Source organism: Bos indicus, chromosome 26, assembly GCF_029378745.1.
Source record: "Bos indicus isolate NIAB-ARS_2022 breed Sahiwal x Tharparkar chromosome 26, NIAB-ARS_B.indTharparkar_mat_pri_1.0, whole genome shotgun sequence".
In the NCBI taxonomy this organism is placed as follows: Eukaryota; Metazoa; Chordata; class Mammalia; order Artiodactyla; family Bovidae; genus Bos; species Bos indicus.
Genome location: NC_091785.1, coordinates 14,806,899 through 14,821,639, shown reverse-complemented (window position 1 = coordinate 14,821,639; position 14,741 = coordinate 14,806,899). Strand labels below are relative to the sequence as shown.

The 14,741-nt window shown below is 41.4% G+C and overlaps 1 protein-coding gene across 5 annotated transcripts in view; it reads left to right on the top strand.

The window, feature by feature from the left end:
• The window catches only part of MYOF (myoferlin), a 178,743-nt gene that overhangs the window by 76,754 nt on the left and 87,248 nt on the right, over positions 1-14,741 (top strand). For all 5 annotated transcript variants that reach the window (XM_019952911.2, XM_019952909.2, XM_019952910.2 and 2 more), the window contains exons 8-16: positions 2,121-2,183; positions 2,268-2,318; positions 3,477-3,507; positions 3,977-4,092; positions 4,719-4,845; positions 6,834-6,937; positions 9,502-9,570; positions 9,666-9,709; positions 12,188-12,270. In XM_019952911.2, the coding sequence (XP_019808470.2) occupies positions 2,121-2,183; positions 2,268-2,318; positions 3,477-3,507; positions 3,977-4,092; positions 4,719-4,845; positions 6,834-6,937; positions 9,502-9,570; positions 9,666-9,709; positions 12,188-12,270 (688 nt within the window). The remainder of the gene's footprint in view (positions 1-2,120; positions 2,184-2,267; positions 2,319-3,476; positions 3,508-3,976; positions 4,093-4,718; positions 4,846-6,833; positions 6,938-9,501; positions 9,571-9,665; positions 9,710-12,187; positions 12,271-14,741) is intronic.

The window sequence follows — 14,741 nt, the reverse complement described above, 5'->3', positions numbered from 1 at the left end:
TCTGCAAAGCAACTGGTCTTGATAGAAATAAATAACAAAAATAAGCCAGGAGTACTGTTCTAGATAAAAGGAAACTTAGGAGATACAACAACCACATACAATGTAAGATCCTCGAGTGAATCCAAATTTTTTTTTAAAAAAGCTAAAAAGAACTTTTTTCAGAACAAGTGTAGGAATTTGAAAATTGACTGTGTTACATGTTAAATTTTTGGGTGTGATAATAGTGTTGTTGCTGTTCAGTCACTAAGTTGTGTCTGACTCTTTGTGACCCCATCGACTGCAGCATGCCTGTCCTTCACTGTCTCCTGGAGTTTGCTCAAATTCATGTCTGTTGAATCAGAGATGCTATCTAGTCATCTCATCCTCTGTCATCCCCTTCTCCTTTGGCCTTCAATCTTTCTTAGCCACTGCCGCTGCCAAGTCGTTTCAGTCGTGTCCGACTCTGTGCGACCCCATAGACAGCAGCCCACCAGGCTTCCCCGTCCCTGGGATTCTCCAGGCAAGAACACTGGAGTGGGTTGCCATTTCCTTCTCCAATGCATGAAAGTGAAAAGTGAAAGTGAAGTTGCTCAGTCGTGTCCGACTTTTAGCGACCCTGTGGACTGCAGCCCACCAGGCTCCTCCATCCATGGGATTTTCCAGGCAAGAGTACTGGAGTGGGGTGCCATTGCCTTCTTCGATCTTTCCCAGCATCAGGGTCATTTCCAGTGACTCAGCTGTTTGCATCAGGCGGCCAAAGTATTGGAGCTTCAGTTTCAGCATTATCCTTCCAATGAATATTCAGGGTTAATTTCCATTAGGATTGACTGGTTTGATCTCCTTAGTCCATTATAGAAAAAAATGTTTTTGCACTTCAGAGATGAGTGCAAATTTTTTTACTTTTTGAAAATAATCTTTTATTGTTTTTACTTTTTGGAAATAATCCCCTCCCCTACCACTGATGAGTGTTTAATTTATTAAAAAATTTTTTTTTGAACTTTTTATTTTTTATTGGTGTATAGCCAATTAATAATGTTGTAATAGTTTCAGGTGAACAGTAAAGAGACTCAACCATACGCAAATGTACTTTTAAGGAGTGTATTGTATTATCTAGAACCTTCTTTCAGATGGTTCAGTTAAAAAAAAAGAGTTATAAAGCCAAAAGCCAGTGTGACAAAATTATAGCAATGATTCTTTCATTTTTTCTCTGTAAATTTTAAATATTTCTAAGGAAAATGTAGGAGAAAAAAGTCTCAGTTTAAATAAATGCTCCATCTTTCTCTCTTAGGATTAAAGTCTATTGGCACACAAAACTTTGACTTTATGGTAAAACCTCTGCATACCCAATTTTCATCTTCCAGGAGTCAACCTTCTTAAACTTAGCTGTTACAATGAGTTAAAATGTGGTCCATACTGACTCTACCGAGGCTCTAACAGTATCTAATGTGCAGTGTTGGCTTTACAAGTATTTTGTTAGAAAGAGCAAAATTAGTGACTGGTTACAGGTAATAGCACTAAAAATGGAAGAAAATTAACCTCAACTTTCCAGAGCATCCAAGCTCTAAGCACATGAAATAAACTTGATCTTTAGTTAGCTGCTGCTGCTGCTAAGTTGTGTCAGTTAGCTACTAGAGGCTAAATCACTTTAGTCGTTTCCAATTTTGTGTGATCCTATATCCTGTAGCCCTCCAGGCTCCTCTGTCCATGGGATTCTCCAGGCAAGAATACTGGAGTGGTTTGCCATGCCCTCCTCCAGGGGATCTTCCCAACCCAGGGATCATATGTCTTCTTATGTCTCCTCCATTGGCAGGCAGGTTCTTCACCACTAACACCACCTGGGAAGCCCTAGCTACCTGATATCTGGTGCCAAATGAACAATTATATTTATTTAAAGAAACACTATGCATAATTGTTACTTAACCCTTTTTCTGATATACAGAGTTTACCTTGAAGCTCATGATGCTTAAGCTTTAGAGCCTTTTCTGAGGTCCTGCAGTGGGTTCATGCAGTCACACCTGATTTGAGGTTGTGTCTTGTATTTTTATTTTTTAGGAAGCCCCCTCAAATTTTAGCGTCAGATCCCACTAAACCTTATTCCACCCCTGTTGACATTCAAACATTTTCCCTTTTTGTTTCAACAGTTATTTTTCTACAATGTCCACCTGACTCCTTCTGAACTGATGGATGAGATCATCAGCATTCGGGTAAGGGGCCACAGAGTAGGAGGGTAGTGCTCACTAGCTGCCAGATAAAGCCGGTAATCTTCTCACCACTCTCCTTTCTTCCAGGTTTACAATTCCCATTCTCTGCGGGCAGATTCTCTGATGGGGGAGTTTAAGGTGGGTGTCCACTGTCTGTTTCATTCAACTTAGGTCAAACATGGGCACTTTCATGATGAGGAATCTGGTTCCTGGCCAGGACTCAGGGTACCCATCTTGGTGACATCAGAAGGTTATATGTAAAACATTGATGCCATGATCATTGCTGAAAGCTGGACACAAATGCTGTGGGGTCAAGAAGCCAGTTGAGTGTCCTCTGGATGGAGTCTAGTCAACTTCCAAAGTACAGCACTTAGCACTTAGTCCCGCACTTAGTCCGAGAGCAAGATGCCTGGGAGCTGCCATACCAGGGCCCTTCACAGAGTGCCTGTTGTGGCTGGAAGCCCAGTGCTGCTACAGAGGGAAGAGTACTTGCCTGTGGCAAGAAGCCCGTTACCCCGCTCCACTTGTCAGTAGCCCAGAGTTCTATCTACTAAGTCAGTTATTATAAATCTGGTGTATGACAGGCAAGCCAAACCAGGGAAGAGAATCAAGGTGCTTTTCCGAGCAGTTCACACTGGACTTACTGATAAAGACTTCTTGTGTCTGCTTAGCGATTCCACATGGAATGGGCTGCTTCTTGAAGCGAGTCTTAGAAGATGATTTGGGTCAATTCATACTCTGTCTGCCATTAACTAGCCACTTGTAAACCTCTCTGGTGCTTAGTTTCTTCATCTGTAAGATGGGATTATTGTGAAAATGAGGTGAGATACAATATATAAAGCACCTAGCTCTTGGCACATTGGAGTGGCCAATCAAAGGGTCTATTAATGTTAGTATTAGAATTAATTGGAGGAAAAGGTGGAGGAATACTCAGTAAGAAGTCCCATATGGTGACCATGGTCCGGGTTTGCTAGGGTCTGAGGGTTTCCTCAGAATGTGAGACTTTCTATGCTACTGGAAAAGTCCCAAGCAAACCAGGCCACATTGGTCACTGTGTCTGTTCCAGCTGTGAGACTGGCTCATTCATTCAAAATGATGGATTGAGAGCCTTCTATGTATCACACCTCAGAGGAGGCATCGGATATACAGAGACAGTAAGATGGAAATGGTGGGTCTTAAAGCAAGTTGTCTAGTCAAAAGCCTTATTTTTTTAAGTGTGATGATAATGATAGATTCTAGAAGTGACTGAACTGATTGTAAAATTTGTTTGAACTGTTTTAAATTATCTTTTCCCAGATCGATGTTGGATTTGTTTATGATGAACCTGGTAAGTAACGTTTTCCCATGAACTGGAAGACTCTGGGAATCAAGAAAATTTGAGGGATGAAAGAATAAAGAATGATGTTTTTCTTGACTGAGAAAAAGAACGGCTATACCCAGTGGGAATGATGACAGCAGTTTAGTATGGGTGTCTTTTTTAATAATCTAATGGCAATCATCCTAAGAGAAACAAATAGATAATTTCTCTGTTCTGTGAGGCTACTTTAACCTTATCAAAATCAAATTATAGAATCAGTGACTAGAGCTTAGAGAGTCTTATTCAGTCACCCCAGGGCAGGATGTGGGTGGAGAGTCAGTGTGAAGGAGAGAGCATTAAAAGGGAGCCTCATCTGGGGAGTATGGCCCGTCATGAAGACACATTGGAGGAAATACTTGGTTATCTTACTGCAGATGGAATCATGGACTTGTCAGCTTCTCTAGAGTATTCCTGTCCTTTTACGCCTTCTTTATTTTAGGTCATGCTGTCATGAGGAAATGGCTTCTCCTCAATGACCCTGAAGATACCAGCTCGGGTGCTAAAGGCTACATGAAAGTCAGCATGTTCGTCCTGGGAACTGGAGACGAGCCTCCTGTAAGCTCCAAATTCTCTGTCCTCTATGTTTTTTCACTAAGAAAGAGGACCCAGAGTTAAGCAAGTGGGCACCAGTCATTGTGAAATGGAGCAGAGCTTCCAATCAGCAACCCCAATCCTCCAATTCCTCCAACTTTCTGGAATTTGTTATTTTCTTCACAACAGAATTATTATTCCAGCTCACTTAGCTCCTTCCTTGTGTCTGTGAGCAGGTCTTTCATTCAGTAAAGATATGTGTGTTTTTAAGAGTTCCCCACATCACTGCCTCTACAGAACCTGGCTCCATTGCAGAATCAGGCATTGCTACCTAAGAGGATGGTTGTTATTCTAGAAAATTGGGCAGCAAGCCAGTAGCCAGAAAGAAAGTAAAAGAGCTTCAGTAACTGTCTCTCTATTTAGCGCTCAGAAGATTAAAAAGGACGCATTATTTTCTTGTAGTGTATTGGTCAAAGAAACATGAGCATTGATTTTGTAGGGCAGTTTTGAGGTTGAATTGGTGCCAAACTCTTAAGCTCAAAACACAGGAAATCCTAATGAAAACAGTTATGATGGGTTTTATCCCAGATTTGGCCTCTTGAAGTGCTGCTTTCCTATGTATATAATTTGCCACTGTGTGTCCCCAATAGCCTGAGAAACAAGATCGTGATAATGACAGTGATGATGTGGAAAGTAACTTGTTACTCCCTGCTGGCATTGCCCTGCGGTGGGTGACCTTCCTGCTGAAGATCTACAGAGCGGAGGACATCCCCCAGAGTATGTATTGATTTAATCCAGCCCCAGGATTGTCAGTTGCCTGCATGATTACATGTGATAAAAGTAATCATACTCCAAATCATGTCAGTGCTCCCTGCCATATGTCTGTCTCCTTAAAGGCCTTCATAGAGTTATTTTCATTCATTTTGGCCCTATTGAAAACTACCTAAGCAGATTCATGGGGAAGCCTGTTGGTCACTGACCCATGGCCCTTATGGAGCCTTTGACCCATTCATCTCTGTTCTTTCTCTCTTCTGGGTTCCACACTTCCCCTTATTCTAAAGGATACCAAAACAGAGGTCAGCAGTCAGCATGGCCAACTCCTTTCATCCCAAATGAAACTGAAGTTCTATAAACAGATAAATGTATTTTCTATCAGAGTATTAAAAATGGCTGGGCCAAAGTTGCACGTGCCAATAACTAGAAGTCTGTCACTAGTGTGTTAAGAGATTGGGTGCATTTAAGAGAATTACTTAGAGCGCTTCCATTCATAGAGGCTAATCTAGTTGCTCGCCTGTCCTTGCTAAGGACCTGGCATCCTCTCTGCCTTGCCTGGTGTGCCTGCTTCCTGCTGGGCCCTGGGACATAGGACCCTCTCCCCATCCTCAGGAGGGAGCACCACTGTACAGGCCATGGAACTCTTCAGGATTTGCTACTTTTCCAGGAACCCCTCCCCTCTAATGACTCCCCAGAGCATCCTTCCCTTGGAAATATCTTAAATGAAGTAAATAAATTAAACCTCACATTATAATACCTGCTGGGCCTGTTCAACTGAACTCTGTTGACTTTTTTAAATTGGAGTATAATTACTTTCCAGTGTTGTGTTAGTTTCTGCCGTATAACAAAGTGAATCAGTTGTCTGTGTACATACACCCCCTCCCTCTGTGCCTCCCTCCCCCTCCCCCCACCCCTCTAGGTCCTCATAGCGCACTGAGCTGAGTTCCCTGTGCTATACAGCAGCTTCCCACTGGCTATTTTACACGTGGTAGTGTATGCACATCAGTGCCATTCTCTGACCCACCCTCCCCTTCCTCTGCTGTGTCTGCAAGTCCATTCTCTACGTCTGCATCTCTAGTCCTGCCTGCAAATAGGTTTATCAGTATCATTTTTCTAGATTCCATATGTATGTGTCAATATATGATAGTTGTTTTTCTTCTTCTGACTTACTTCACTCTGACAGACACTAGGTTCATCCACATCACTAGAAATGACCCAATTTCTTTTCTTTTTATGGCTGAGGAATATTCCATTGTATATATGTACCACATCTTTATCCATTCATCTGTCAATGGATATCTAGGTTGCTTCCATGTCCTGGCTATTGTAAATAGCGCTGCAGTGAACTTTGGGGTACATGTATCTTTTTGAATTATGGTTTTCTTCAGGGTATACGCCCAGTAGTAGGGTTGCTGGGTCATATGGTAGTTCTGTTTTTAGTTTTATAAGCAACTTCCTTACTCTTCTCCATAGTGGCTGTATCAATTTACATTCCCACCAACAGTGCAAGATCTATTCACTTCTAAGTTTGTTAAAACAGAGATCTGTTGTTTGTAGGTGATTAAACACATTACGATTATGCTAAATTTCCTGGAGTTACTCAAGAAAAGATAAAGCCTATATGTTGACCTAAAGAACATTTTCCAAATCACAACTAGGCCTCAGTTTTTAATTACCCTGTTTGGATGGACTTTTTTATTCTGTTGGTTTCCTCAGTAAGTGATTGATTCTCAACATAGTAATTTATTGATTTGTTTTTTCTGAGACGCTCCTGTTAATTTTTAAATTTTGTGGGGAGAACGTGTTTTCTCTTTCTCTCAACTAAGACAAAGGATTTCTGCAATCCAGTGCCACTGGTACTTGCCACTTTTCAGGATGATTCTCGTTGCAATGGTTTTTCCATACAGGAGACAATTTTTAATTTTGCTGAGTGATTTCTGTTCTCTTAAGAGAATCAGATTTGATTTCTTCTGTGACGCGTTCCTTTCCAGTGGATGATGCCTTCTCACAGACAGTGAAGGAAATATTTGGAGGCGTCGCTGATAAGAAGAACCTAGTGGACCCTTTTGTAGAAGTTTCCTTTGCCGGAAAAAAGGTTTGTATGTGACCTCAGTGTCGATGCCTCTAGAAACATGTATTTAAACCACCATGCTTTCTTTGACTGATTTCCTGCTTAATCTTTTTTAAGTAGCCCCCTGATGAGCTGGGCACCGTGCAGGAACACAGATTATCAGACTCTGAGCATGTCAGACATCTTAGAGGTTTATTTTGGAGTGGAAAGTATGCCGGACTCAGGTTAGAAAGACGTGGTCTTTTGTAAGAGTAGAAACGATTCCCAGGCCCCAGCGTTATCTTACTCCTAGGTAAAGTCCCTAACCAGCAACAGTGATCCCTGGTCAAAGTGGCAGGAGTTCCCACCCTCTGAAATCTAATGCCTGGCGATCTGAAGTGGAGCTGATGTAATAACAACAGAAAAAAGTGCATAATAAATGTAATGCACTTGAATCATCCTGAAGCCACCTCCATCCCCTGTCCATGGGAAAATTGTCTTTTACAAAACTGGTCCCTGATGCCAAAAAGATTAGGGACCGCTGTGTAGAGGAGAGCCTCCAGTACCCGGGTACCCATTTCTATCATGTTTATTACTCACCATGTTCCAATGAGCTGCAGAAACTGGAGAGTCTGACAGGGGAACCCATCTCAGTCCTCTGATAAGAGCTGAGGGACTCTTGGTGTAGGAACACATGTAACTACCACTTTTACCTACAAAAATTGTCAAAGATTGTAGAGTGGGATTCCATAGTAGAATAACGATGTACCACAATCAGTTCTAGGTGTGAGGAAGTAGCATTTACTACATATTGGAACCAAGTGTATGTGAAAGTGAGGTTTGGCAACACACACACACACACACACACACAGAACCAAGTGTATGTGAAAGTGAGGTTTGGCCACACACACACACACACACACACACACACACAGTTATGTCCCAGGAGAGTCAGTGGGAGATGGCAGAAAAAGTCTCAGTTCTAGAGCTAAACGAGGCCAGATTTAAATTCAGACTTCACCTCACTCCATAGCAAGTGAAGTCAAATTCTTTAACCTCTGAGTCTCAATTTCCTGAATTATATATGAGGATAAGGATAATCTCATAGGATTGTTGAAAGTGTTAATTAATTCAGGAAGTAAACAGCGGGAGCCTGCTAAGTCTCAGACACTGTCCCTCCCTTTGGAGATAGAGAAGTGAGTGGAACAGTCTTTACTCTCATGGAGCTTACTGTGTGAGAGAAGGGACAACAATAAGCAAGCAAATAAAAAGTTGCGTAATTTCAGTTAGTGCTGAGTACTAAGCAGAAAATAAGGCAGGGGACAAGAAGGGATGGGTGCAGGGTGTTTGGAGGGGTTTCCAGTTAGTTTATCAAGTGGGATATCTTGGAGGAAGTGACATTTGAACAGAGGCCTGGAAAATGCAGAGATATTGGCAGGGGGAGGGCTTCCAGGCAGAAAGAAGAGCAGATGTAAAGACCCCAGGGAGGAGATATGTTCGCAGTGGATGAATGCCAACATGGCTGGGGTGGAGCAAGCAAGGGATGAAACCAAGAGATGAGCTCAGAGAGGAGGTGAGGTGGGCAGGCAGGGCTTTATCAGGCAGAGGATGAATCAGGACTTAGTATCCTAAGTACCCCTGGGAACTGACTGAAGATGCTACATGGGGAATGACATGGAAGTGAGGAGGCAGGAGAGGAAGTGGGCATCCAGATGGGAACCAACCACAGGCATCTGGGGCAAGATCAGATGAAAATAGGGATGTCAGCATTTTCTGATGGATTGGATGAGGCACGTGAAGGAAAGAGAGGGGTTGTGACTGACTCTGGTTCAAATCTGAACACCCTTGCGAACAACAATGAAAGATAGCAGCTAGTTTGGGGAGCAGGGAGAAGGGCTGGTGGGCAGGATCAAAAGATATGTTTGGACATTTTAGTGAAGAGATGTGTATCAGGCAGTATGTAGCAAGTGTCCACCTGCCAATGCAGGAGACCTGGGTTTGATCCCTGGGTTGGGAAGATCCCCTGGAGAAGGAAACAGCAACCCACGGCAGTTTTCTTGGCTGGGAAATCCCATGGACAGAGGAACCTGGCGGACTACAATCTGTGGGATTGCAGAAGAGCTGGGTATCACTTCACAACTAAAGAACAAGGGCTCACTAAATAGCAACTGTTGCATCATTACACTGATCCAATATTAAAATTTGGCAATTAGAAACTAGCTCTTAGTGCATAGAAGAGGCAAAGATCAGTATACTAAATCCATGTCCTATTTTACCAAATTGTCATTAAGAAAACTTTAATGCAGTTACCAAGTCTATGGGCTTCCCTGGTGGCTCAGCTGGTAAAGAATCTGCCTGCAACGTGTGGGACCTGGGTTCAATTCCTGGGTCGGGAAGATCCCCTGGAGAAGGGGACGGCTACCCACTTCAGTATTCTGGCCTGGAGAATTCCATGGACTGTATATTCCATGGGGTTGCAAAGAGTTGGACACGACTGAGTGACCAAGTCTATAACATAAGTATGCTAGAATCATAATCCACTGTGCATATATTATAAACTTTCCAAAATTAGAAATTTGAATACCTACTCTGTTTTGATGATTTTACAGGTTTGCACGAACATAATTGAGAAAAATGCAAACCCTGAGTGGAATCAAGTTGTTAATCTTCAGATCAAGGTTTGGCTTTCTTTTCTTTTAGAAAAAAGTAAGGATACCCTAGTAGGTACTGAATAAGTTGAGAAATAACTACTTTTTTTTCTCTCTCTTAACAGTTTCCTTCAGTGTGTGAAAAAATAAAACTGACAATATATGACTGGTGAGTTAAAAAAGACTTGTGTCTAATTGCAAATTGGAGAAGTAAATATTTGGATTTGAAGAAACTTTACTTTAGATGGTCTAACCCTTACTTTTCAGGACATTTGCTTTTCTTCCAGACAGAAGTGGTACACTGCTCCTTGAATCAGGTGTTTTCTTTAAAAATAGTAACAGTAAAAATAGTAACAGTAGCTGTTGCAGAAAAGCTTTGGATATCTTGGTTCAACTGCTCATGAACAAAAGGAAGGAAAAGTGATCTGAATATACCCCAAGATAAGAAATTAAGGCTTTAAATACTATTAGGCTGTCCAAAATAGACTTCAGAAATGGAGTAAACTATTTCTAGGGACGAATTAATCAAAACATTGAGAGCTGTTCTCTGTCATTGTTAGAAGGGAAATTGGACAGAGCTTCCTATGTGATTGAATGCAGAGAAAATTTGTTGAAAGTTTCTGATGGACTTGATACTAGACCAACATCCTAGCAACGATCAGCCGTAATGAGGCGATTCTTGGGTGTATTCTAGTTGGATGGGGCATTCAGTTGGCAGCGCTTAGCTCCCCGAGAGTAGGAAAGATAAATAGCACCATCACTGATGCTGGCACCATCGCTGGTGCTGGCATCATTACTGGTGCTGGCACCATCACGACAGCACCACCATCATCAGTGTTTGCTATGATGTCAGCCGCTTGTTCTGAGCACTACTAGTAGCAGGTGCTGGCCTCTTGCCTTCCCTACACTATTCCATTTACTCTTTAGAGGAACCCTGTGGAATGGAGACTATTATTAGTTCATTTTGCAGATGAAGACTGAGGCTCAGAGAGGTCAGGTGACTTGCCCACAGTCACTCAGTGACTCAGCTGGGTTCCCAACCTGTCTGGCCCTGATTTTTCCTTTGGCTAAATGTATTTGACTTCCATGTTAGTTCCCTCTTGGCACTATGGTAACAGGACACATTGGGAGGAGGGGAGAAGGCTTTATTTTGTTCAGTAGCCACAGCATAGTTCATTGAAGTCCATAAAGGGGTCTGAGGACAAAATGCCCCTTCCAATGAGTGTGAGCTTGTTTTAAGTCACTTGGACCCTCAGTTGACACCCCAAAGGTGCTCCAGGGGCCTCCAGAACTCTCCAGAGTGTGTTTGAGCCCTATATAGCGCAGACGACCACTCCAGCCTGCTGATGCCAGAGTGGGAGGATTGCTGGCTGAGTCATCCTAGAGTCCCCCATGGTCACAGCAGATGTGGGTTTTTCCCTGATCTAGTCGGCCCTCTCCAAAGCAATGGTAGATTCAGATGTGCAGAGAGACCCTGTTTAACTGGGGACTCCTTGGATCCAGATCTTTCATTATATACCCTATAGGTGTTTGCACAACTGAGGGAAAGCTAAGGATTCTTGAAATGTAGTCTAGAGGCTTCTGGACGGACTGAGAGGATGCAAGTTCCACACATGTGGCTTAATAACCCCCAAATAATAACTTTTTTTCCTCATGTATACTGTTGTTGGTCACTTTCTGTAACCTAATTTTATTAAACCATATAATATATATAACATAGTATTGCTATAATATATAATAATATACTATAGTATAATCTTTCCTCAAAATACTGAGTCAAACTTTCCTCCCTTCTGTGGAGTTCTAAACTTCAGAGTGAGTATGACACTAGATGAAATAAAGAGAAGAAATTAAACAGAAGATGTTATTAATATAAACCTGTTTGTTACACTTACTGTGTGCCCAGCTAGAGACTACTTCATGAGTTAGGCTCACGAACTCTCTACGATACAGACAGATACACAAAGTTGCATGTACTTACAGTGAGCAAACTTATCCAACAACATAGATAAGATTTAGGTTATAGACAAGCAAATGAAGTCACACAGTAGATAATCAAGAAATATTTGAATTGAATTGAAAGGGAATTTTTTCCCCTATGAGGGACCCTTAGAAAAGCCTGTTGTAATTTTTAAACCATCATAGTAATCCGTATGAATGTGATAAAATAAGATACAAACACTTATTCTGTGTAGTGAGATTTTTATTACCCTCATCATGTTAGGTGCCTATAACTGACCCATTCACTTCATGACAACAGTACTGAGTGTGACCATAGGCAAATTCCTGGGCCTCTATAAAAATCTGTTTCCAGCTGAAATTAGTTGTCCGGTTAGATCAACATTTCTCAGAGGGTTGTTGGAGGACCATCTGTGTAAGAATAAGTTGGGATATATACTTGTTATAAATGCAAACTCTTGTTCTTCATCTCTGCTTTCATTGAGTCAAAGCTTCAATAGGAAATTAGAGGTGGTGTGGGGTGGGGGCCAGGGGAGCAGTGGTGGTTTCCAGGTGATTTTAAAGTGCAGTGACGCCTGAGGCCCACTGGACAGGGTGATTTCTGAGATCTAGGGTCTTTTCCAGATCTATTGTTGAAACAAAGATCTGTCTTCATAGGTGGAGGTCTTAACCTGTTCTTTTAACACAGGGACCGTCTTACCAAAAATGATGTTGTTGGAACAACGTATCTGCACCTCTCTAAAATTGCTGCCTCTGGTGGGGAAGTGGAAGGTGAGTCATACAGGGAGCAGGAATGGGACAGGGCGGAGAACTTCTGGAGAGAGAATGAACTGGGCAGCCACCTGGCAACAGACCTGGTTTCTTAAAAGCCAAATGTGATGAGTCATCATTTCAGTGATGTTTTGATGGTGATCAGCAAAATAATAGATTAGTAATTAATAATTGGGGTAACGATCAATTATTTGTGGAGAAGGAAATGGCAACCCATTCCAGTATTCTTGCCTGGAGAGTCCCCATGGACAGAGGAGCCTGGCGGGCTGCAGTCCGTGGGGTCACAAAGAGTCCGACACAATGAGTGACTAAGACAAGACATCAATGATTTGAGTTTAAAAATTTTAACTTTCTTACTTCAATCCAAAAACTTTCCCAGTAGGTGTTTTGCAGATTTTTGAGCGTCAATATAAAGAGCACCTTTTTTTTTTTTTCTTTTCAAGTGGCGTTGACATCAGTCCACCCATATATATAACAATATTCCTTGGCAGGAGTGAGGTCAGATGGCATTTGAACTGTGTAATCTCCACTCTAGATATTGTGTATTTTGTTTTCATACATTTTATGCTAACAAGCATTGATAACCAATATACTTTTCTTTTTGTTGTTTTATGTATTGAGAACTAATTGCCTATACCTGGTATTCTAGTTCTGTGCATATGTGTGAAACTGTAATAGGGAATGAAGGAATAAATTAAGATGATCAGAAAAATTTAGTGTTAACCCATTACTATCATCAGCAGCTTATTGTTCGTTACTAAAATAAAAATAACAAAAATTCCTATAATTATCACTTGATTAAACATATTGAATAAAATGAGAAAATTTGAGGCAAATTTTTGTTTTAGAAAACTTAAGATTTCTCTCATCCTCATCTTGTTTAAGAGAGGACTTTATGTTCTTAGTCACTCAGTCATGTCCAGCTCTTTGCGACCCCGTGAACTGTAGCCCATCAGATTCCTCTGTCCATGGGGATTCTCCAGGCGAGAATATTGGAGTGGGTTGCCATGCCCTTCTCCTCCAGGGGATCGTCCTGACCCAGGGATCGAACCCAGGTTTCCTGCATTATAGGTTTTTTAAAAAAGACACTGTAAGCCAAGCAATAGATAATATGAAAAAGAATCTAAAATATAATAGAGACTTGATGAAAAAGATATAGATTTTCTTTCTCAAGAAGAAGAAAAAGGCATTAGAAATTTTGAGAGAAATAAAGAGTTGAACCAAGAAGATAATAGTCCAAATATAAAGTCAGCTATAGCATTATTTTAAGCAACTGGTAGAAGGTGAGACAGAGAGTCCATCTAAGCATTGTCTGCTAAGTGGCATAGGGGACCATGTTGCTGGACCTGTAACAAAAGAAATGTAATTACAATTCTTCTTTTCGCTGCAGAGAATACTTATGTGGTTGTTATAATGTGAGCACTATTCATTGTTTCTAAAATATTTTTGTTAAACTTGTAGTCAAAGCATTGAAACATGTCTAATATCATATATGAAACGAGTTGCCAGTCCAGGTTCAATGCATGATACTAGATGCTTGGGGCTGGTGCACTGGGACGACCCAGAGGGATGGTACAGGGAGGGAGGAAGGAGCGGGGTTCAGGGTGGGGAACATGTGTATACCTGTGGCAGATTCATATTGATATATGGCAAAACCAATACAATATTGTAAAGTTAAAAAATTAAAAAAAAAAAACTTGTAGTCAAAGCTCTAAAGAGAAGGTAAATATCACCTCTTACAATGTAAAAGTACAGAAGATAGAGCTTAGAAGTGAAAAGAAGTGGAAGGTTGGAGAGGGTGGGCATGCTATTAACTTCTTATCAAGTGAAGGATCCAGATGTAAAGGTTAGATTAGACAGATGAGTGGATAAAGAAACTCTGGTTCGTATACACAATGGAATATTACTCAACCATATAAAGGAACACATTGGAGTCAGTTCTAATGAGGTGGATGAACCTAGAGCCTATTATACAGAGTAAACATTGCCTTAGTGGTATGATGGTAATATCCAGAAGAACTACAAATGAATTGTTACAAGCAGTGCCAGCCTCTGTCTCTGAGACCTTTCACTGCAGGCCCTACAAGACAGTCTATGATAGGGTCTCAGAGTAACAGTGAGCAGTAGCCATTCCCTGCAAAGAAACAGGATAATGTATCGGCAACTATAGGTCTTTGTTTACACAGCCTTCTACTAAATTAACTTGGGTTGTCTGGTCTTAGTCCTAGCTAAGTCAGAGATGAGACACGTAAATGTTTTATTAAAATTATGGAATGTTGGTAACTTCCCCAGGCCTCCTTTGATGGTGGGAAGCTGGCTCTCAGATGCTTCACTGCTTTGGGGCTGATGAGGTTGGGCTATTTCCTGTGTGACCATGCTACTGGGTGTCAGAGTCTCGAGCCATTTTGTATTTAACTGCTGGTGATATTTGTATAAATGACAAAAGGGTCATGTGATTTGAGTCTGGATTT